Genomic DNA, 24,675 nt, shown 5'->3' on the forward strand with positions numbered 1-24,675 from the left:
GTGGTTATCACGATTGCTAACAATCCTAGATATTCCTGATAATCTGGCTATTAATCAAACAATGGAGGAAAGGAGAAAGGTGATAGTTGACTGAAGCAGGATCAGAAGTCTGTGAAGCACTCCAAAGAATTTGTTCAGCCCTGCTAAACCAAGAGAGAAGTAGCTATCAGACATTCCGTTTAAGTTTGAACATCACTTTCCAATCACTGGAGATTGCTGAAGGCTATTGATTTGGAAAAAGGAATCAATAATCCAATGAAGATATTGAAGAATTTATCATGGCTCAGAGAAAGCTGTCCTTCAATTGCAATTTTGGACAATTTCAAGAGAGATCATTATTGGAAAGATTTTTGTTTTTAAAAAGTGAAGGCATTCACCATAAATAACTGGCATTACCAAAATTCATCTTCAACATAGTTGCCAAATAGAACCATCCATGGGTAAAAGCAAAATACTGTGGACACTGGAAATCTGAAACAAATAGAGAATGCTGCAGAAACGCAGGTTACACCTATGGAGAAAGAAACTGAGTTAACGTTTTGAGTCCAGTATGACTTCAGAAGGGGATAATAATGAGAGAGTGTTCTGAAGAGGAGTCACATTGGACCTGAACTGTTAGCTCTGTTTTTTCTCTGTCAGCTGATACCAGACCTGCTGAATTATTCTAGCATTCTCAGTATTGACCATGGATATGATACAGTACAACTCGAGATGTCAGAGTGGCCAACTGCCAATGATCTGCTGAAGTAAATAAGTGCAGCTAAGTAAGCTGAAGGCAGTTACAAACTCCTTTTACTGGTATTTTGGCCAACATTGAGCACAGAATTGTCCATTTGTGAGGGCACAGTGTTACAGCTACAAGAAAAGGCATCATCTTGCCAACGCAAGTCACAAAATATTGGTTATTGAGTAGCAGCAGAATTTAGTAGAGATCCATACCATAAGAAACACAAAGGTATTCAATGAACATTCTCAGAGCATTATCATCCAATTATATGGGGGTATCGGTCAGCCTGATTCCTGAATCAGTATCCAACATTGCCTCCCTATCATTTGGAGAAATCACAAGCAGCATGAAGAAGTCATGGAAGAGAGAAAATTCTCATAAAGTGAAGGACAACAGTTACAGTCATCTACAAGATGCAATGACAAAATTACCAATTATCCCTTAATCTCTTATGGTCTTATCATAGTGTAGGGCCAAAAGGCAGCCTTGCTTGGAAGAAACTGGTTAAGAACACTGAACTTAAAATGGAATAAGGTTTTTCACTTAGAAGCAAAAATCACAAGACAAGGTGACATAATTGCCAAGAACCCTTGAGTGTTTAGTGAAACTGATCACCCAATTAAAGGATATAAGGCCAATAGATGGGTTGAGAGAAATGCCGCATCGTTTTATTGCAAACCTCATCAAGTTTCCAATGTGAAAAAAAAGAGTAAGTTCTGAAAAGACTAGAGATGGAAAACATCATAAACATTGAACAGATTAATTGTGCTGATCTCTCAGTGGTAGTACAAGAGACAAATGGTAGTGTAAACCTAAGTGGGGATTATAAAATAATATAAATCAGGTACCCGAATGTAATCCACCCAACAATTTGCACAGTTGACTAGACTAATAAATATTAACTGTTAAAAGCAAGAGTGTAAAAATAAACTATTCTGCTAACATTTTCCTTGGGGTTTAGATTCCATTAAAAATGACCGAGCAGACCTACTAAATAAGGATAATTTAACAGCAATAAAACATTCTTTCTGTGAACAGCAACTGCTTCTCTCAAAATCTATCAACCATAAAAATTGATAGTTCAGCTCCTCCATTTTAACATTTTAAACAACTTTAAGATGGTAATTTAATAAGCTATTACTGCATGAAGAATGAACTACTCCTAGGTTTTAAAATTTGTTCATATACAGTTAGAAAGATCAATCTTAGAGAGGAGATCACATTTTTAAACACAGAATCTAGCCTGTCAGAAAAATATTTAAGAATAAGTGCACCCTTTGCTACTTTGTTCAAGGATTGTTTGCATTTATGGTATTCCTTTTCCCTTCAAACTTGCCATATTTGATTGACGTGTCTATTAAGCTTGCTTTTGAGCTTTTGGATACATTTACTCATCAGGTTCAGCCAGAGTGCAGTATGTTTATGTGAAACTTCATGTGTGTTTAGACAATTTTGTAGAGAGAGGCCCTAAGTGAGTAGTCAGCTGCCACAACATAGAGAGAATAGTCAGCCTTCCTAGGTGGGTATTCTGTATCATTATACAATGAATTGAATGTCTTCACGTACAGAATAGGAGGAGAATGTATCTACTTTGAATTGAGAGGCCCGGTCCTGCTACATTGCGTGTAGCATCCCTGGGCTAGAAACTCTGAGTTTAAGTTCCACCCCAGGATTTGCTGACCATGAAAACTGTGACCAAACCACAATCAAACATTTTGAGCATCAACCTGCAAAGCCTTTTAACCTATGCCAATAGCAAGTGATGAAAGTGGGAAAGGTTCCTGATCATATGATGAAAGAAAATTGGAGCCTGTGCCATCGCTATCCATTGTTCCAGGCTAAGCACACATGCATAAAGCATATATTGCCATATCAACTTGGACTCCCTGGACAAACTGCAACACACCATCACCACTGGTTTGAATGCAAATATATTCTTCTTGTTGACATTGTGCAAAATGATATTGAGTCAAACTGCTCAGAGTTTACCAATGTCTTCTAAACTATATAAAAGGGGGCATTTTTATGCCAACTCTCTAACATTTGCTTCAATAATAATTACAATACTGAGTTCTCTTCAGATATAGACACAGGAAATACTATACACTGATATGTATTCACGCTATGGGAAGAGAAAATGGGAATGAAGGACTAGTTGCATTTATCTCTGTTCAAGCCACGTGTTTTCAGTTCAGAGATAAAGTGGCCTAATACTGTGATTGAGGAGTATTTTTGTAGCATGTAATCGTTATCGTTCTAACAGCTTTCAAAAAGGCATTCATTGGTATTGCTTCTTAGGAAATGCTGATTCATCAAGCAGAGCCACTATGCGATATTTTGTTAGCTTTAACATTGCAGCCCACAATAAGCCATGTTCCCTTTAAAATCTGGTTGCTGTGTGAAGCCTGTTCTTAATTAGTATGCAGTGCTTTAAAATTGTTTGCATGACCACGCGCATATGTTATTTAGCATAGAACCGGGATTTATGTTACCTAATGAGGATGCTCATTGGCCATCACTTGCTTAGCTTAATGAGAATGTTACACTTGAAATATCAAAAAGAATGAAAAATCTGAGTTTAAGATGGGAACATTCTAAATCCGGCCTGTTCTCTAACGTACTCAAGGATCTATAAAAATGAGTCCAGTATATGATTTCAAGTTATATTTGGGAGGAAGGGAGATTATTAGCACTCTGCACAAAGCATTAAGCTTCAACATTAATAGATTTCAAGCTACTCAGTATATTTACATGCTTCAAATTGCTTGAAAATTAAAATAATCTGTTCACTATAAGTGATATAGTCATGCAAAATCCATCGGGAATTGAGGATATTAAATTACAAAGATTCATCTCAACTGATATCTCAAAAGTGCAGTTGACTAGAAAGAATGTCCTGGGACGACTTTATTTGGTTCATAATATTTTTTATATTAATGTACCCCTTGTTGGTATAAGTGGTATTCAATCATGCTTTATGACAGAAACTGACTGTGCAAGTGTGATGATAAAGCAAAACTACGTTGTTTGTAATTATGCATTTTCTCATAATCAATGAAAATAGTACTCAGTTTTTGTTGATCTGGTTGTTTTGATTAAGAATACTTCTGTCGGTGGATTTATACGGTAGATGGTGCCTGGCACGTGCAGAGGCAAGTGGAGTATATGACTCGTGCGGCTGCTCATGTTGGGAGCAGTCAATAAAAACAATTTGGGGTGGTGGTTGTGGTGCTTTGCTGATGGGGAACAAAAGTACTGGAAGTTCAGGGGAGCCCAAGAGCAAAGTGTCTTTGGCTGGAAAGATTGTTTCTGTGAGGGACATGATGAGATTGATAGAAGGGATGGAGAAAGCAAGATTGGGTTTACGGTTGCACACTATAATCCCAATGGATGTGTCAGTGCACAAAATTGGTCTCCTGGAAAGAGCAACTATGATATTGTTATGAAACTTGAAGCCTAAACAAGGGCTTAGTCATGGAACAAGATTGGTGTTTAGGATGCAGTTTCCTTTGATGGATGTTGATAACTGGCAATTTCCAAGGAAATATGAGTGTTTATTCCTTTAAATAAACCTTGAGCCCATTAGAAGTAAACCTGCCCTATAAACTCCAGAAAAAAGAATTCCCAATTAAGTATACACATTCTGTAATAAATCACACATCTGGACTCTAGATTTTATACATGGACAGCTTCTTCATTGCTTTTACAGGAATGAGCTATTTTGAATATGTTAAATTCTTTTGTGAAAAGATAACTAGAAACTCTAATATTTAAAGAAGTTTCTTTGCATTAAAGTCACTATTTGATTGCAAATATTTTGCAGTTTTTAGCTGCTGTGAAATGGGTGTCTTAATTGTCTGTATGAAAGCAGAAAATATGTACATATGGTCTGTTGATGCACTGCCTCTTCATGTATTCCCTTTGGCATAATTTTTGGATTTTAGATCTAAACTTTAACTCACTTGACATAGCTGTGATCTTATGTTCAAACCTGCTGCCCTCATCAGCCTCAGTTGTCCAAGCTAATTATCTTTTCCCTCAGGGTAAATCAAGCAGCAATCGAGTCTGGGTAGCAGCCACAAAATACTATAATTTATATAGTATTGTTGTTAACTGATTTTATAATTCCAAGAACAAGGTTAATTTCAAAGGTTAATTCAAAAAATAGCATTAAAGCTGGGATAGCTGTTGTGAATTTGAATGAGAATATTATTGCTGTCAGCTTGTTTCAATATTAATTTTGACGTTACATTTATGAGGCTAACATGATTGTTATGTTTTGGGACTGTATCTTTAATTTAAGATACATGAAGGGGATTATGTGACTTCTGTAGTCTACCTGACACCAAACCTGAGTGATTTGATGTTAGAGATTAAAGGGGGCCCAGGTTATTTTACTGGGAAGAAGGTGCAATGGATGTATATTTAAAGACAATGGCAACAACCCATGTGCCAACAGTAGGTACACTGAGTTTGTAAAATCAGTTGAAAATGATAGGTTATAAGCAGCTGTGCTTGAAACTATTTAGTTAATTCTCTGATCAAATTTGGATCTGAAGCATATCTTAGCATTTCTCATTGCTGTAGTGGTGGGCTTTCAGATGGGAAGAGTACAGTGGTTACAGGGTTTCCTGAGATATTGGTAAATACCTAAGGACAAGGGTGGCTTGCCAGGATCTAGGAGAGGGAGGGCACCAAGACAAAATCACAAAAATAGGGTTGAGAGCTCATGTTTTGTTTGGATGCTTCTAATATTTTACAAATAATACATCAAACATTCATCAATATTAAAACACATCAATATTTAAAGTTTATTCATAATTTGTAGTATTTTAAAGCTATATCTAGCACTCAAAGCATACAATTACTTTCTACAGTTAAACTTTTTATGATCTAAGATTTCTCCATTCAGGCATAGTACAAGTCAGAAATAAGACTTGACCAGCATTTTCTGAATGAACTGGGAAAGAAACTGAAGTTTTTTTGAAAACATTGAGTATTATCAGCAGTCAGCTTCTTGCATTATAGTGTATAACTTTGGTTTAGCCCAGTGTCGTGGCTATGGAGGGGATAGAATCAGTGATGCAATGGGGAGTTTGTGCTTGGGGCAATTTTTGAAGTTGATTTATAAAATTTTACAGCACAAAACTTGAATTGATTTTTACAGGGAATGAGCTATTTGGAAGAGCGAAGGTTGGTACATCGGGACTTAGCAGCACGGAATGTTCTGGTAAAGACACCACATCACATTAAAATTACAGACTTTGGACTTGCCAGGCTCCTGGATGTGGATGAAAAAGAATACCATGAAGATGGTGGCAAGGTAAGAACTGATATCTCTAAATGACAGGCTAGAATGGAGCACAGGTGTCATGATTAATTATTGATGGTCAGTGATACACTGCATCTTCCACTGTAATTAGACACCTCAGTAACTTAACATTGCTCATAGATTCACTTCAAAATAAGAGGTGACTATTGACCATCTGTCACACAAAATGGTAATTGAATGGATAACCTTGCAGCATGAAGTTAGCAAAGGAAAGAGGAGAACAAAGTAGCACAGCTCTGATGGCGGCTAGAGAGTACAAGTTGATTGTAGAAGTCGTTGGATTTTGCCACAATGCATATTAAAAAAAACCTAACATTAGTAGCTTTTTAGTGAATCAAACCGTTAACTGCACAATAGTCGATGTGGTGTTTGTATATTCAGTAGTGCCAACACTTAAACACAATGCAAATGAGGTTCTGACTTTCATAGTCAGCTGTGTGAAAAAGTGCATTCTGAGTCCAGCCCTGAGTTACCTCAAGCAAACTTTAAGTTTGTGGCCCTTTATTCTGGACTGGCTGTACCTATGAAACCCTTTCACATTCCGATCTTCCTGTCAATTGTTCAATTCCTACTGTTAAATATTAAAAATGTTTGTCATCCTTTTCTCTGCAGTTACCCATTAAATGGATGGCACTAGAGTCGATCCTCCAAAGGACGTTTACCCATCAGAGTGACATCTGGAGTTATGGTAAGTCTTAGTAGCCTCATGTTTTAAAATGCAAGAAATATTCCATTACCTATCAGCATGGGTTCATGGTATTGTTCTTAAACCTGAAATGTTTAATTATCTTCAAGGTATGAGTCTTCCCTCAGTGATATCACTTAAATTTATAGATGTAAGCCCCAAATACATGAGTGCAAAATCTAGGCTGAGAGTCTAGTCCTGTTCAGAGTTACAGGCTAGGAACTTCTGAAAAAGTGGCAAGAGAACCAAAGTTTCAGAGCAAAGCCTGTCATATTTTCTTTAAATCAGGTAATGGAGGGAAACAGGACAGGGGGAGACTTTCTCCAAAATCATGTTCCTGAAAGCAGGAATCCCACCTACACAGATAAATGGCGACAGCTCAAGAGCACTCAGCGGCCTCGCCACGATTACTACTGGGAGGAAGCCCAACATCCTGAGGACTGAGACTCAGCTGTAAGGATGAAGGAGTTGTTTCTGGGATTGAGTTTGCAATGACAGGGGTGAAGGAATTCAGAAGCAAGGGTGTGGTGTGGCTGTCAGCAGCAATCTCTGTGCCTTATATCCACACCTTCCTCCCAATCTTGCACAAAACAGTGCAGAGCAAAGGATTCCCCCCTCATCTGACAACCTGCATACTGGTTACCAGTCGGGTGAGCCAATCCTTTCTCATTCTGCCTGGAGCGGAGATAATTGCTGTCTCGTTCGGAATGGTCTCTTATCCAGTCATTAATAGACTACTGAATGGCCTCAATTGGTTTGAGGGTCTAGCTTGGCTTTTCCCACCCAGAACTGAAAATGTGTTGCTGGAAAAGCACAGCAGGTCAGGCAGCATCCAAGGAACAGGAGAATCGACGTTTCGGGCATAAGCCCTTCTTCAGGAATGAGGAAACCCAATTTGGGCTAATGAGAAGACAGCGGGGTCCTGGAATGCTAACGTCCTGCCTAATTAAGTTGCTACTCCACCGCTAGGACTGCAACAATTTGCCCACAATCCTTTAGATAATATGGCAACCAATATCCTATCTAAATCACTCAGGAATCTCGTGTGAGTAATGGAGTTCTCCTGGTTTTCTCCCAACATCCTGGTAACCAATCCTTCCTCACTGATCACTAATATAACTGTTTTATGATATTGTTTGCTGTGCTTAAAAGCAGATCCTTCGCTCATTGTCTGCTTGACTCTGAGCTGTTTTCTTGGCTGAGGTTTTCTCAATAATGGTTTGCCATTGCCTGTCACTTATTGTGGGGTAGAATGAAGAGGCAAGCCCCAAGTGTGCCTTATCCAAAACAAGGATAGCTTCTGTAATTTTGATATTAATCTGGACACTTGCTAGCTATCTAGTCAATGGAACTCATCAACCCCTTGATTGTATGTTTATTTATCTTATTGCTGTTGCATTTGACTGTAGTAATTCCTTACAGTACAAATGACTAAATTTCAAAAAGACTTGATTGTGATGTCCTGAAGGAATGAAGAGTGAAAATTAGTAATATTATTATGAATATATTTGCAATATTATCTTATTACAGTAGCTGTACTAGAGGAATTAAGTAGAATGAAAGAGAGCAAACGTTTTTCTCAGAAAAAGGGCCTCAAAAGTGATGCCGAGTATTGGAGACAGTGGGGATAGGCTTGCAGATTGGCAGCTAGGCAAGTCCATTGTAGTGAATGAGGAGTAAAAGTTAGACAGTTGGAAGTTCAGAAGTCTAGTGTGACTTAGAGTTTTAACAAGGGATTAATATACAAGGATCTGGATTAAAGGCTATGGATTTGAGTGCTGAGAAACAATTTGGTTGGGGGTGGCCTAGGCTTAAAAATAGACAAATACCTTTTTATTCTTTTATGAAATTAAACATCCATTATTAGATATGGGAAGCCATGAACACATTTTGTTATATCTTCAGTGTTTATCTCTGTGAGGTTGAGAACAGAATCAGATTGCTCATTTATTGCATTGTGATGGCTAAAATGGCCTATTTTATGGAAATGTTTGTCAGGTTAATGGGGTGTACGAAAATGTATTTGAAAGGAAATATTGTGATCTTTTTTGTACTGACTGTATTTTGTAGCTTTTGCTCAGCTGCAGTCTTCCATCTGATGAAACATTGGGTTGCGCCTTGGTGTTCAACTGAATTGAACATCACTTGGCATGGCTCAGGAGTCTCACTTTGGCAATGCAGTCTCTGCTACATTTCCTGCAGAGAAAGACAATGCCTGATAATGCCTCTGTATTCTCTGAACCCTCTTTTCAGCTGGCTGACTTTCTGTTTCTGCTCACTTCTACCAATGTCCTTCCAAACTGCTAGACTCTAAAGGTCAGAGCCATTATTTAATGTCTCCCCATTATCAGTGACAATGTTTTCCATTTCCATAAATCACTTTTCAGTGTACATGTAACTGAAGTATGAATGCCTAACAGGCCAATAGTTCAATGATCTGCTCCCCACACAATGTGTTTGGGAATACTGCTTTCATTCATCTGATAACATGGCCAAGCCAGCAGATGTCAGTGCTTATTAACAAATATAAATTGATGGAATTAGTATGTTCCAGAATCTGAATTTTTGACCCTCTTCTGCCAACAGTGTGTTAGCTTGCTTACAAATATTTTAGCTTGTACATAATGATCTAGCAGGGTAATAGTTGTCACCATTTAGAGAGGACCATTGAATGTGTTAACCGCCCCAGCTTACCTCCAATCTTGAGATCATAATCGAAGGAATAATGGCTAGTTTAATGACTGGCTATCTCAGTGAAGGTAGAGATGCATTGGAGATAAGGAACCTCAGTTGCTTTTGGTATCCCTGAACTAGGAAGGCAAAGAAATCAATTGTTTACTACACATAGATTCAGGAGTGATTAGAACTTAGCTGTTTAAACTAAATCATTTCTTTTTAGGTGTAACTGTTTGGGAACTAATGACATTTGGGTCTAAGCCTTACGATGGAATTCCTGCCTGTGAAATCCCATCTATCTTGGAGAAAGGAGAACGGTTGCCACAGCCTCCTATCTGTACAATTGATGTATACATGATCATGGTAAAATGTAAGTTGTTTAAAATAATAGTCTTGTTATATCTAACCTGTTGTTTGGGACTTGGGGAGGGGCAGATATGAAAATTTAAATATCTTTGTTTCCCAGCTGTGTTTTTATAAATGTATTTGTAAATTATATTTGTTTTAAAGCTATTCAAAATCTATTCTCTTCATTTATCTGTGTTTTTAATGAGCTAACTTGATGGTAAGCTCACAATAATTAGCCTCAGTACCGCAAAACAAATATCTAGTGAATATGTGCAGAAATGATGTTTTGAAAAGGCAAATAACCTGTTGACACCTCCTTTCCACATTCACCCATGAGGAGTTACTAAGGCTGATGAAGAGAGAGTGCAGGCAGAAACCCATCATTAATTCGTGCTTTGAATTGAGGAGCAGGGAAAATTGGGAGAAGATTAATATGTAAAACAAATGCAGTTTTTAGTCCCGTATGTATTGCTATGAACCACAATTTTCAAACATTTAACAATCTGTTCATGAAAGTGTATAATTTATGATCAAACTCTCAAGATATATTGCATCATTTGATTTAATGAGATTTAGTCTTAATGATGTTTGAGCCAACAGTCTTGCTTTCTCCTCTTCTCAACATGATAAATAAAATACAAGTGCATTCACCAGAAAAAAATGTATTCCTTTGTGTATCCATGCAACAATAAATCCTGATAAATGAATGATTATAATTCAAGAATCTGTGCTTATGTTCAATGGTGCATTCACTGTACAAGTTTAACATCAAGGAAAATGGATTTGACTGCACCATTGCACCTTCATGTTTTCGATCATTAATATAACTACTAAATCTAGATGAAGAAGTCTAATTATTATATAAGTTCTAATTTTTTACAAGTAGATAGTTAGTGGAAAGAGATCACCTCATTAGATTAGTCTTGTTTTGCTGACAAATTAATAATTGAACATTTTCTAAGAGAATCAGAATTGTATATGTGATGTGTGCTGACTAGAAGCTTTACACAGTGAAATTTAAGATTATACATTTCCATTGGTAATTACCAAGCAAAATTCTCTGTGAATTAGGTTGGATGATTGATGCAGAAAGTCGGCCTAGATTCCGTGAGCTGACCTCTGAATTCTCCCGAATGGCCCGAGATCCATCACGCTACCTTGTAATTCAGGTAAGGAACCTGTAAATCGGAGATTCCTTACAATAGTAAAGAAGGCTGTTTCTTTGAAGCAAATTCATCTTCAGAATTTCCAGCAGGCAAGCAAAAGCTCAATAGGTTGTGAACTGTAACAAATGAATACTGACCATTGTTTCATTTTTTTTCTGAAAACCTTAATGTGATGTCTATATAGGAACTTCTGTATGACTATTGTATTGTATAAACTGTTCAGAAGGAGTCTTTGGAGAAAGATCTTTATATTTTGATAGCTTAGTTAGTAGCTGCACATTGTAACATTTGGACAATAATTCAGCCTTTAAACTTCCTAAAATGCTTATCAGCATGAGATTACAAATTATGAATTGCCTGTCTGTGTTAACAAGGTAGAGAAATCACATCAAATACCATAATTAATTAATATTGCTGTTTCCTAGAGCGAATATTCAAAAAATTCTTATTCCTAAAGCAGATATTATTTAGTGATTTTTTAAAAATATAAATTGTATCAAGGTTGAAACATTGTCACGGAAGTTGATGTTTGGAAGTGTCTTTTTGGAAACAAAAAATGAAAGTGGTCTTTTCGCTGTCAAATATTGTGGGGTTACATTTCTTTGCCTGCCTTGTCTAAATAAATTGTAATTCCTAATTGCACCAAAATTAGGATAAAAGTTTTAATAGACTGATTATTCTATTAGGGTGATGATCATATGCATCTACCAAGTCCAACAAACTCACGATTTTATCGCACCATAATGGAAGAGGAAGAAATGGAAGATATTGTGGATGCCGATGACTATCTTGTTCCTCACCCAGGATTCTTCAATAGTCCTTCCACATCAAGGACACCCCTATGTCCATCAGTGGTAGGTTTCTCAATTTGTGAATCAATTTCACAACATTCTTTTTGCATGTATATCATTAATGCATATAATCTAATGCCAAAAGCAAGATCTGTTCTTTATTTTCCTACTCTTTAATGGACTCTGAACATTGCTGGTAAGGCCACTATTTGTTGTCCATTTTGAAGGTGGTAGTCTTGATTAGTGCCCTTAAAGAAAGTAAATTATTTTTCTATAGTAATTGCAGAATTTTAAAATTTAATTCTATGCAATTTTATTTCAAAAAAAAATTGAAGTCTTAATTTATTTTTCTAATCTGTGTGAAGTTGTAAAACTTCACTGACTCTGCTTTTCCATGTTCTAGTCTCATGGTTTGCTCGAGTCTGCAGTAATTAAAAATCCAAAACAAATAGCATTTTCTAAATGTTACTCCTGTCTGTGGAGGACACAGATGAAATGGAACCTTTGCAGGCAGAGCAAGGATTGTGTTTCCTAGTCCTTAATTAAATTGAACAATATACATTTAAATAGAAATATATATTAGAATATGTAATTTAATGTACTGAAAGATGAGTAAAAAGACCGGAGAATAGTTGGTTATAAGTCTGAGATATATTAAACAAAGACAAAAGTAAAAATGATTAAAATGTGAAGGAATGGCTCCCTTTAATTGTAAATCTTCATCATCAGAGCTTGAAAAATAATGTCGTAGTAATGAAAATATATCATGGCATTAAAAAGTTATTTAGACACAACTAGATAAATCTAAATTTTCAGGCATGTTTAGCAGCTTTCAATCATGTGAGAACCCTAACTTTGTGCCCTTTGTAAGATTTAACACTGAACCTCTCAGCATCATTTTCACAAACCTTTGAACAGGGTAGCTTGGACATCAAATCCTGCATTTCACTGAACATGCGAGGACTCAAGAACTTGCTGTTCAGTATATTGTTTAATAACAGTGAACACTAATAGCCTTGTGGTTACTTACATCACAAATTCCAGTCCAGATTCTGTGTATTGACACTTCAAACTTACTTCCCTGTTGAGTTGCTTTAAATCTCCAACTTAAATTGCTAAATTACAGCTTGATTTTATGGCAGGTGATGAATTCTTTCTTAAACTTTATGGTTCAGTGGTTTAATATTCAGCTGTAGACCTTTGGTATTATTGTCATATTAGTATTGCTGCTTTATTCTCAACAGACCATTCAGTGATGATGTGAATAGGTGTTTCTGCCTCCAGCTTGACATTATCTTTTCAATTCCATACTATAGAGTGATTCTTTTCATGTGAAAAGGGCAATGATAACTTGGTCAATAACATTTAATATTTATGCTTTAGAACCTTTTCACATTAACTCTTAAGAATGAACTCATTGAGTAAAACAATTCGTTAAGCATGACTTAGATTGACTTTCAGAGATTCTAATTCATGATAAATTTTCACTGAGGTGTACAGTTGTGTGAATTTATGTCATTGATTTACAGTTTAATTTATTGGTCAGTACTCTAAGTGCTGATATTGATAATCCTGTACATCATAATGTGGTGTTGTTGCTGGTTTGATTTATCAGGTCACCTTACACTGCATAATGTTTTCATTCTGCAAATAAAAGCTAGATTCTAATTTAACACAATCTACTAATTGAAAGGACTTCTGCCAATGTTTTCTCTTCTCATTTACCCATTGCTTGTGATTTTTGCCAACAGAGTCAGACAAGCAACAACTCATCAACATTAATTCCCAGAAATGGCGTAAGTGGAAAAACAAAATCAGTTTCCAATTTCCTTTGTCTTCAGTAATTATCAGCACAGATAAGAAAATCATGTTAAGGAGTAGTTGCATTTTGTTCTATTTTGTTCAATCAATAGCAAATTTACCACACAAGACCTCATTAGTTTAGCAACATTCACTATTTAACTAAGCCCTTTGGAGTCCATCAACCTAATAAATTAATTCAGACAGATTTATAGGTTTAGAGAAACCTAATTTCACATTTGATAGGTAAATTAGCACTTCCATTATTACAAACTTATAAAGTCAGTTAATGTGAATTTTTCAACACCAGATCATTTAATAAATGACCATTTGAGTTAATTAAAAATGATCAGAAGGAGAACTCATCAAAATTAACAGAATGATCTTTGTTTATAAGATCTAATAGTTAGGGTAAATTTAAAAACTGCATGTTAGTTAGGTTGCCTTCTACTTAGCAGTATCTAAAGTAGGAGTAACATTTGTATTTAAGGACAGTTATACTGTAACTTTCAGTTAAGGGAGATGATTTAGACTTTAAAATGCAAATATCAATTTTCAAACTCAGCAAAAGCTACTTTGGTTGCAAGTATTAATTTCGTACATTAGAAGGTTGCACCAAGTGAGCATCTGATATAATAGTATGTAAATATGGATTCGTATTTCTAGAAAAATTGCAGAAACAATAAAAATTACCTTTATGCATTTTTTTTCTCTGTGCTGCAACAGTGTTGAACTTATTTGTTCCTATTTATCGATATATGAACTGGTAAACATTTACAAACCATTGTTCTTGTGCTTTTATAATTTAGGTTTGGAAAGTAATAGTAATGCTTTCTAGCTCCAACCACTAACTGGTAAAAACAATTATTATTTATTCAGACTGACGCTCTGTCATTTTGGTGATGCAATAGATTAGAGTTCTTGCATTAATGAAATTTTATCTATATGGTCTGAATCAATAACATTGTTCATGATATTCACTTTCACTGACTGAAGCTTTACAATTGTTAACCACACAGTAAGATTGCATTTAAATGTGATGCTTATCAGCTTGTTCCTCTGCGCATCATAGGTTACTTCTTTGTTTGTTACTATCAATGCCATCGAATCTGGAACTAAATCTTAACAGTTCCCACTTTTGATCTCAATCCCATTACCCTAGCAAGAAACTGTTCAAATCTGGATATCTGGATCTTCTATACTGTCCAAAACAAATTGATTAATTGATCACTATTGAATTCTTGAATTATATTCCTCTTATAGTGAATTGGCTAGGTTCAATTTACATGGAAGTCTCAAATAGATTTCATGATCAGACAAACTGAAGAGCAACTTAAGTATACATCTTCTATCTAGCATGCTGCTGCTAGTCTTATGTTGGTTTTTGTTCATGTCATCCTGATCTTTATTTAATAGCATGCACTGTTCTTAAAATAACACAGCTCTTGAAGCAATAGTGCTATCCCCTTTTTCCAAAATAAAATTATGAGCACCCAGTGTGGAAAACATATACATTTGAGTCGTTGTAGATCAATTTACATAATAACAAATATTAGAAAATTGAAATGTTTGAGTCTAAGAAACTATACAACATATGAGCAGTTTGACAATCCTTCCAGATCTTTTAATGATGTTTCCTTCTGGAGATCTAGACTTGGAAGCTTTTATTTTTTCTCAGCTCATATGTGAGTTGGTATCTTGCATGTCATTAGAGTGTTGGTTCTTGCCATGATATGGGAGTATTGTGCAGTTCCCTAAGTTTGATTTTGTTCTCATTATTACTTCATTAGGTGTTGTGACTCGGTAGAATCCAGACTCTGCATGTTTTGAACCTGGGTAACCAGATTCCATGCATGGTATATGTGACGCTGACTTTCTGCCCTCTGCAAAGATTAGGCAATTCCACACCTGCATATGGATCATATGCCATTTTCCCTATCTCCCTTGTTTTTTTTTTCTGGGAGGGCTTTCTTCTTCAGTTCTGAGAACAAGGACAGATGATGATTTGGCTGGGTTGTCCTAACTTGCCTTTCAAACTTGATCTCTGCTGGGGAAAGTAAACACCTGTCCACAAGTGTTGCTCTTCGTCATGGCATGACAAAGCAAAGATCTTGTTTTGTCACCCATCACTTTGTGTTAGGTACATTGACGATATGACCATTCAGCTGGTGAGACTGTTGGATCTGAGATCATGTGGATAATGGGTTATATCTCACTTGGCACACACATTCCCTGGAAGATCTGCTTGTATTTTGCCCATTGTCACTTATGATCTCTTCAGCTGTGCCAAACAGACTAAGTATTGGATTCAGTTTGTCTGCCACTGGTGGAGTTGAAGTCTGTTTCAACTGTCTGACACTTGGTCATTTGGAACAGTAGTTGGTGTCTAGGTGAAGATCACTGCCATGTATGGTGAACAAGCCTGCCACTCTTTTGGACCAAGAGACTGATTGGGATGAATGAAAGTAAAGAGGTTTGTGATGTTACTATGGTCAGTGACTTCAGCATGCTTTACCAATCCACACTGTCTTCTTGATATCATTGTTGAACTCTATCTAATATATATTGAAAGCCAGACATCTTGTTCACTCTATGCCAGTATGTCGCTGTTATGGCAGTGAAAATATTTCCTGGCAAAAAGCTTCAAATACAAGCATCTTTCCCTTTAAAACTCCCTTTAAAAATTATACCTCTGGAGACCTCTTAAGTTTACCGCTGTTGGACTAAAATCATCTGAACGTGTCTGGCACTTCTTTCATCTTCTCAGGCCATGCTTCTGCAATATCTTTCCATTACCTTTAGAGATTGGTTGCATTTGTACTGACCAAAAATAATCAGGTCAATTCTGAGCATGTCCTCCACCTCAACATCCATAGTGTTTATTTGTAACTCAAGAGGAGTTTTTGTATCCTTATTCAAAATTAGTCACCTGTTCAATGTGTTTGAGTTAACAATGTTGGCACCAGGTTTACAGCTGGCATTTATGTCTGTTGTATATTTGGGACAAGTTGTTACAGTCTAGGTGGTGGACTTGTCAATGGTTTGTGGCCATTAATTTCTGGTGGTTTTTAATCTTTTCTGTAGTAAATTGCTTACTAAATAAGTATGTGATGCCAAATACCAGAGTAGGTATTTTGCATTCTATGTTGGAATAACTGGATTGTGCTTGCAGTGGACCCTTGTATTCAAATTCGATTGTTTTGCATTTTGTGAGATATGTCAACTTCCAGGATTATCTTGGGTCATAGTACATTTTTCTGTTGGCAGTGCTTGTGTGAGTGCCTCAAGCATATATTGATGGTCCTGTCAGCTAAAGGGTACATCTTTCCATAAGAGCTCTATGTTGATGACAATACTTTGTTGGAAAAGTATGCAATGTGTAGTGCTAGGAACTTAAAACATCTGAGATATCTTTGCAAGTCTTCTTCATCTTGGAGAGTAGTGATATGGACCAGACCAAACCCCTTTAAAATGTTCCAAGAAGATAATCTTGACTGTAATTTTTTCATATTTTAAAGGTAGATCTGAAACATTGTGTTCTGGGTGCAGTTTGATTGGTCAAGCTACCAGACTTGAAACAAAACTCACTTTATCCATACACTACTATTAAATTACATCCAAAATAAAAAATAAAAAGAAAGGAATTGGCTTAAGTATAATTATCAAAGTACTTGACAAAATAATATATATTTACCACTACTAATTAACTGTTTCAATATACTGTAGTAACATCACATAAACACACCCTTGGCAAAGGCGAATTCAGTAAAATAGATTCTTGCAATTCTAGCAGCAGGAAGAGAACTCCATCTTTTAACTGTAACAGAGAGAGGAATTAAAGCTTCTACATCCAGCTTAAGGCCCCAAGTAACTGCTACTGAAGGCTAAAACTAAAAAGGATTTGCTTCTGTGGGAGCTTGACCCCATATATTCAGGCTATTTTTATTGTTCCAACTTGAAAACAAAAAACCCCAAGTCCTCACAAGCTGTTTACTTTATTGACCTTGAAGCAGACCACTCAATACCTCTGCCTCAATCTCACTCTGTGTGTCCTACTCCTGCTCCTAACTGGTACGTTTGGATGTAATATTATCCCCTCCTTGTCTCATTAGCATATTCAGTTCTTAAAGCAATATTACACCCAGCATCACTCAGTTTAAGAATGGCCAATTTGGTAAAGTGCTTAGATATTTGTTGATAACTGTCAGACTGTACCTCAGCAAAAAGCCATGTCTTCAGGAAAGTAAGTGAAAATATTCCCAGAAAAATGCTTGCATTATTCCTCACTGTTCCAATCATTAAGAATAACCTCTGTGGTTTTCCTGATCAACTGTCTTAAATTTAGCATCATATTGACAGATATCTATAATGAGGTAGTTGGTTAGCTTGCCGAGCTGCTGGTTATTCAGCAAACATTTCATTGCCATGCTGGATAACATCATCAATGCGATATCCACTGCTATTCTGTCCCACCTGGTTTTTTTCATATGGTCCAACTGGAGTGAGTGTCACTTCCCGGTCTTCTCTGCAGCGGTTTGTACACCGGGTCTATCTCTATGTGTCTGGTGATCGTCTTTTTGGTTGAAAACCAGGCTTCCAAGAACTCTTTTGCATTTCTCTGGTTGACCTGTCCTTGGATATTAACTTTGTTATGGTTGAATTGATGGCCCTCTTGATCTCTGTGTATGGAGATGAGGGAGAGGCGATCCTGTTGTTTAATAGTCAGTTAATGTTCGTGAAGTTGGATGGCTAGTTTTCTACTTGTTTGTCCAATGTAGTGCATGCTGCAGTTGTTGCAAGGGATCCCTACATCGGGCAAACAGGTAGAAAGCTAGCCATCTGACTTCATAAACATTAACTGGCTATTAAACGACAGGATCCACTCTCCCTCATCTCCTTACACAGAGACCAAGGGGGCCTTCAGTTCAACTATGACAAAGTTACTAAACCAAGATAGGACAACCAGAGACATGTCAGAGAGTTCTTGGAAGCCTGGTTTCAACCAAAAAGACCATCAACAGTCACATAGAGGTAGACGCAGTGTAAAGACCACTGCAGAGAAGACCCCGAAGTGATATTCATTCCAATGGACCGGACCACATAAAAACGAAGCGGAACAGAACAGCGGCACATCACTGAAGTCGCACTGATGATGTTACCCAGCATGGTAATGAAACATCTGCACAATAACCCAGGAGCTTGGCAAGCTAACCAACTACCTCATCCACAACCCAAGCTACAGATCTTCATGAAAACCTTAAAGATACATGTAATCATGTCAGTTTGAGGCTTCTATCAATTGAGAACTAGCAGGGAAATTCCAACAATTAACATTTAGTAGCTTTAATACTAATTCAAATAATTTGAATAGACTCAGCTAGGTTTCCACTTTTACTGCATTACCTGCTTAAGGTTAATCGAATAATAAAGCACATCATTAAACCATACTAAGGAGTGCTTTTTAAGAGTATACGAAAGTGGACAGAAGTTTTCTTTGGCAATTTAACCCAACCTCAAAAATGAGATGTTAATTTGATGTGGAGTACAAACTGGTTATGCTGTATCATGCAATAAAGGAGTTGAAATGTGACATTGCAAGTCATTCTAATATGCTTGGTATCTACCATAAATTAAGCATTCTATTTTGAATATTTTTCCCTTTTTATTGTTAATTGCACAGCATCAAGGAATGCCCAAGAGAGAAGACAGTGAAATTTTACGCTATAGCTCTGATCCAACAATGCCCCCTGATCATATTGACATAAATGGATGCTTCCAACCAGCCCCAGGTTTGTGTTCCTAATGTATTAATGTTCTTCTCTTTTGATATATGAACATAATTATGAGCAACATATAATTATGGTAACTTACACATACTGTAACAGTAACATACTGTTGTTTTACACATTGGCAAACATGCATGGCCTAGCTCACTCTAGAATCAGTTTTTTGTTTGCTTACTTCAGTAAAAATGCCTCAATTACACATTTTATCAGAATTTCAAGTGACTTTATTAAAAGTTATTGTTGTCAATGTAGGTTCTTTTAACCTGTTGTGCCTTATTTACAGGATGTAAAAATTATATCAGAATCAATGTTTATGTTAACTGTTCACATTTATGCAAAAAGGTTGAATGCTGATTTTGTGAATATGTTTCCCTGCTTATTTGTAGAATATGTCAATCAAATTAGGGATAAGCCACTTCCTAACACCGTGAGAAGCCCAGCCTCTGATATGGAAAATCCTGGCTACCAAGAGCTTTTTATTCCTCTCAACCAGAATGGCAGGCTTCACAATTCTAGTGAACCAGCTGACACTGACACAGTGAAAAACCCGGAGTATGTGAACACCTTCCAGCCCAGTAACAAAGTGGTTCTTGAACATCCAAATCACTGGGACCAAAACATAACCCGCAACGTAAGCCTGGACAATCCCGAATACCAGCAGAATCTTTTTCCTAAACATACAAAGGTGAATGGTCACATTTTTAATACTGCAACTGAAAATCCAGAGTATCTTGGTATTGCAGTGCCACCCACAGGTCAAAAGAATTCTACAGTATGACATTCTACAAATATGACAATTTTTCCACATCGGCTGTTGACCCAACAGTGTGGTGACATTGATGTGCATCTATGCTCGGGTACAGTTACAGATATTTCTATGGATGAGACTGGGACAACGAGACAATGTGAATATTTTCTCCTAACTAAAACAAGTCATTTAAGATATTACTGGTGATGGAACTTTACTTTGACAATTTAAGTTAGGTTTAAGCAACCTAGAAATGAAATAGATTATAGTTTTATTCAGTAGCATTCCAGTTTTGTATTTTTTATCACTACATTGCATCTTTGATATGTGTGTGCATAATGTGTAAAGTTTCAAGTAGAATCACTTTTATCCCAGAAAGCAGAAACTGGTGCACCTTTGTCAGGGTTTTGATTCACCATATCCCCTCCATATAGCTGAATGTAATCTTCTCATCACAATGCCTGCATATTTATGTCATGCAAAGCTTTTAAAACATTTTATCTTAGTATTTCCAAGAAAATATTAAACACAGCATCCGAGCAATGTGTATGGTTATGTGATATGGATAAACTGGCACAAGAGTCGAACTGTGCTGGTTATCATTGTGAGAAATAACAAAGATGGTCAAAATGTGAAATGAGCAAAGTATCAATGATGGGTTTCCTTGTATATTATTCATGCTAATTTTTCTCATTGATTTGCTTAGACTGTATCTTCAAACTGACACTAATCTTCATGATGTCTCAATTTGCTTGTTCTTTCACCTTTCCTGACTCAATTTGCTTTTTTGAAAACTGTTTTGAGTATTGCCTATGACTGTGATTAAGTACAACATTAACTTAAACTTCACCTGTAATACCTCCACCTTCCCAACCATCAATGAAAAAGAAAGTTACCCTTTAGTCTACATTGTTTCAAATTAATATTATGATCTTCAAGCTTATTGTTTGTTGCCAAAGTCCTCATTGAAAGGTGATGCCTTGAGGACGAGGTTCTGAAATGTGACAGTTGATTATTAATTATGATCATTCGCAGAATTGTTACACCCGCAGAAGGAGGCCATTCATCCCATCAGTACCTGTATCTGTTCTAGATTGAATCAAATTTATTAATGCAATAACAGTAAATATTTCAGGTACTGATTGCCTGAAATAAAACAGAAAATGCTGGAAACTCAATGCATGTCAGAGAATATCTGTGTAGATATATTAACTATCTTCACAAATCTTCTGACCCTTCAGCTCAACCTTTAACTCCGTTTCTTTCTTGATCTGCACGGATGCTGTTTGTCCAATTGAATCTTTCCAATTTTTTTTGCTTTTTTTTAAAATACATTTCACTTTTTAATCTATGATTTATCTGTAAAGAGTAGTTTTAGAACCAAATATGAATAACTAAAATATTGTCTGAATGTACCTATTTTTTAAACCCACTAGATATTTATTTTACCACTAATTCAATGTGATACAATTCTTCTCAACTTCACATTTGGGAATCTTCTTTGATCGCTATGACGAATAACTGAAAATATAGGACAAGATTCAATACCCAATTTGTAGCCAGAGGATACCAATGATTAGAGAGAAAAAAACCTGCAGATCCTGGAATCCAAAGTAGACAGGCAGGAGGCTGGAAGAACACAACAAGCTAGGCAGTATCAGGAGGTGGAGAAGTTGACGTTTCAGGCTTCTTCAGGACTGTGCATGAGTATAAGGGGAGCTTCAGTTAAAGGGGGTTGGGTGGCAGGCTGGTGAGGTGGGGATAGGTGGAGACAGGTAGAGGGTAGGCCCTGGTTGGTCAATAGGAGGGATGAATCCGGTTGGTGGCTGAGAAGAAAGGGAGGTGGAGTGGCTGGGAAGGGAGTCAGGGGATGGGAATGGAGATTATTTGAAATTGGAGAACTCAATCTTGAGTCCTATGGGCTGTAGGCTATCCAAGTGGAAGATTAGGTGTTATTCCTTCAATTTGTGGTTTGGTTGGTTGTGGCAATAGAGGAGGCCAATGATGGTCATATCGGAAAGGGATTGGGAAGGAGAATTAAAATGGGTGGTAACTGGGAGGTCTGGTCAGCCCCTGCAGGCCTGGCTGAGATGCTCATCGAACCATTCCCTAAGTTTACGTTTGGTCTTCACCTGTATCACTGATGAGACGTCCAAATTTAATGGATACCATTTTCTTAAAATCTGTAAATTTTAAATGTAATGGAACTTTTTCATCACCAAATTATGTTGCAATTCCTCCCTGGAATTCCTTTGCCTGAAAGCTCAAAGTAAGAGAGTGGAGTAGAGCAGAATTGAACATTTCTCTTCCTGGGTCAGGATGTCCCAGACGCTAATTACAAAAATCATAAACATCCTTTCTTTCAACTAGTCATCATTAACTTTTTCTCAGAATAATTTGTGCACCTACCATCAATAGTCTGCAGTTGTTGCAGAACATTGCTGGGAGTCATTTGACAATTGCTGTAAATGTATTGCAACAGAAAATCTCATTTCATTGCGAGCCCTTGTTAAATGACTTGGTGATTAACAGGCACATCTATGATGGGCTAAATGGCCTCCTTCTCTGGTGTAACATTCCATGAGCAGTGAGACAAATGGACGAACCTATCTTGGATAATGTCAGGATATTCAAATATTGGTACTAAGACTAATAATAAAACTAGTTAATATTTAACATTTAAATTTGAATAAATCAGAATGTAGATCTCTGTGCACTTTTCTTCCACTGGTAATGGGAAGGTGGAGTAGGGGATCCAAATATCTCTCTTGGGCCAACTTCCAATTATTTCCCCTTCTCACCACCACATGAATTAAATCCTAATCTATTGGGGATCCTCTTGACTGGACAGCACTTAAGGCCCATAAACAGTCAATTAGTGGCTGAAAGGGGCTCAACTCACAACCAGTTCTGATTAGCTGCTGTTGATTGTTTGGCATCTCTCAGAATGTGTGATTTCTTTGCCCCGGTCTCTTGATCCTGGGAAATCCTGCCACATGTTATTAAAAACGTATGTCAGAATAAAGAACACCATTCAATCCCTCCAATTCAATAAGATGGCCTCCTCCATGCCAGCTCCTCATTGTCCTCAACTTCTCGATATTTCACAGATCTATCTACCCACCCTTCAGATGCTTTCAGTCATCTAGCCTACACAACATTCTGGGTAGAGAATTCCAGGCATGCACTATCCTCCAAGAGAAGAAATTCCTTTGCGTTTTAATTTAACTGAATGTTTCCTTATTCTGTAATTATGTTCCCTATTCAAGATTCCCCTACAAGTGGAAATATGTTCTCAACATCTTACCTGTCAGCCGCCTCAGAATTTTGTATGTTACAATAAAATATTCCCTCAATCCTCTAAACTGAATAAAGGCCGGATTGATTTAACCATTTTTGATAAGTCAATTCCTCCATCCCAAGAAATCAGCCAAGTGAAATTCTTTTGAACTGCCTCCAATATCAATATGTCCTTTCTTAAATATAGGGGCCAAAACACAGTACATCGTACAGGATATTATTTGGGTCACACCTGGAGTAGTGTTATATCAAGACTTCCCTATTTTTAAACTCAGTATAAAAGCCAAAATTCCCTGTTGCATGGGTTTGTGTTTGATGCATAAAAACATCCAGATCCCTCTGTGCTGCACTTTTTTGGAGTGTCTTTACATTTAAATAATAGTCTGTCTTTTGATAATTCTTACCAAAATGCATGCCCTCAGAGTTCTAAATTAGTCTCTGTCTGTCAACTTTTTTAACAACCTATCTGAATCCCCTTGCAAATTCTTTATGTCCTTATCACAACATACTCTCCTGCCTGTTTTCTTTCATCAGCAAATTTGGATATTATACATGATAAAGTCATTACTATACATCGGAAATAACTGAGGCCCTAGGACTTGCGCTAGTCTACTATTTACATCTTTTTGACATGGAAAAGACCAATTAATCCCAACTCTCTTCTATGTGTTAAACAAACCTCAGTCTGTGCTAATATATTACATCCAATTACCTGAGCTCTTACCTTGTACAGTAAGCTTTTATGTGGCACCTTATTGAATACTTTCTGGAAATCCAAACACACTACATTTACTTATTATATTTTCAAAAACCCGAGCAAATTTTTCAAATATAATTTCCGTTCCAGAAAACCATGTTGACTCTGATTTCAATAAGCTTTTTTAAATGTCCTATTTCTTCCTTAATCAATCTGGTACTTAATATAGGGAGGCCTTCTGCAAAGGAGATTAAATGGGACATCTTGGTAGAGCTACACGCAATAGATGAGAACCCAGAAACTTGATTAAGCATCTGATCTACCCCTGACTGGCGGTGCTTCATTGAGCAGAGTAAATGCATTAGTGAAACCTGAACACTTTTTTTTGTGGCGTTCCTATTTTTTGGCTCTATCTTTAATTATTCCTAACAATTTAGAAATTTGGCCAATAATACGATGCTTGTATGTGATAATAAATTTGATTAAGGTAAGGTAACAATTGTGAAGCATGGATGACAGCTGAGTTATATGGATGAAGGATAATGGAAATTAGGGTAATTTAAAAATATGTTTTAACAATATAAATAACATCCCATTTTTAAATTATATACATTTTTGC

General features: G+C 36.7%; 1 protein-coding gene across 1 annotated transcript in view; it reads left to right on the plus strand.

The window, feature by feature from the left end:
• LOC122549920 (epidermal growth factor receptor-like) overlaps positions 1–21,488 on the plus strand; it is a 271,066-nt gene extending 249,578 nt beyond the window's left edge. The window contains exons 21-28 of the mRNA XM_043690147.1: positions 5,895–6,050; positions 6,672–6,747; positions 9,644–9,790; positions 10,840–10,937; positions 11,621–11,788; positions 13,477–13,521; positions 19,206–19,314; positions 19,698–21,488. Coding sequence (XP_043546082.1) covers positions 5,895–6,050; positions 6,672–6,747; positions 9,644–9,790; positions 10,840–10,937; positions 11,621–11,788; positions 13,477–13,521; positions 19,206–19,314; positions 19,698–20,089 — 1,191 coding nt within the window. The 3' untranslated portion in view covers positions 20,090–21,488. The remainder of the gene's footprint in view (positions 1–5,894; positions 6,051–6,671; positions 6,748–9,643; positions 9,791–10,839; positions 10,938–11,620; positions 11,789–13,476; positions 13,522–19,205; positions 19,315–19,697) is intronic.
• The last annotated feature ends 3,187 nt before the right edge of the window (positions 21,489–24,675 follow it).

The sequence above is a fragment of the Chiloscyllium plagiosum genome, chromosome 5 (assembly GCF_004010195.1).
Source record: "Chiloscyllium plagiosum isolate BGI_BamShark_2017 chromosome 5, ASM401019v2, whole genome shotgun sequence".
NCBI classification, from domain to species: domain Eukaryota; kingdom Metazoa; phylum Chordata; class Chondrichthyes; order Orectolobiformes; family Hemiscylliidae; genus Chiloscyllium; species Chiloscyllium plagiosum.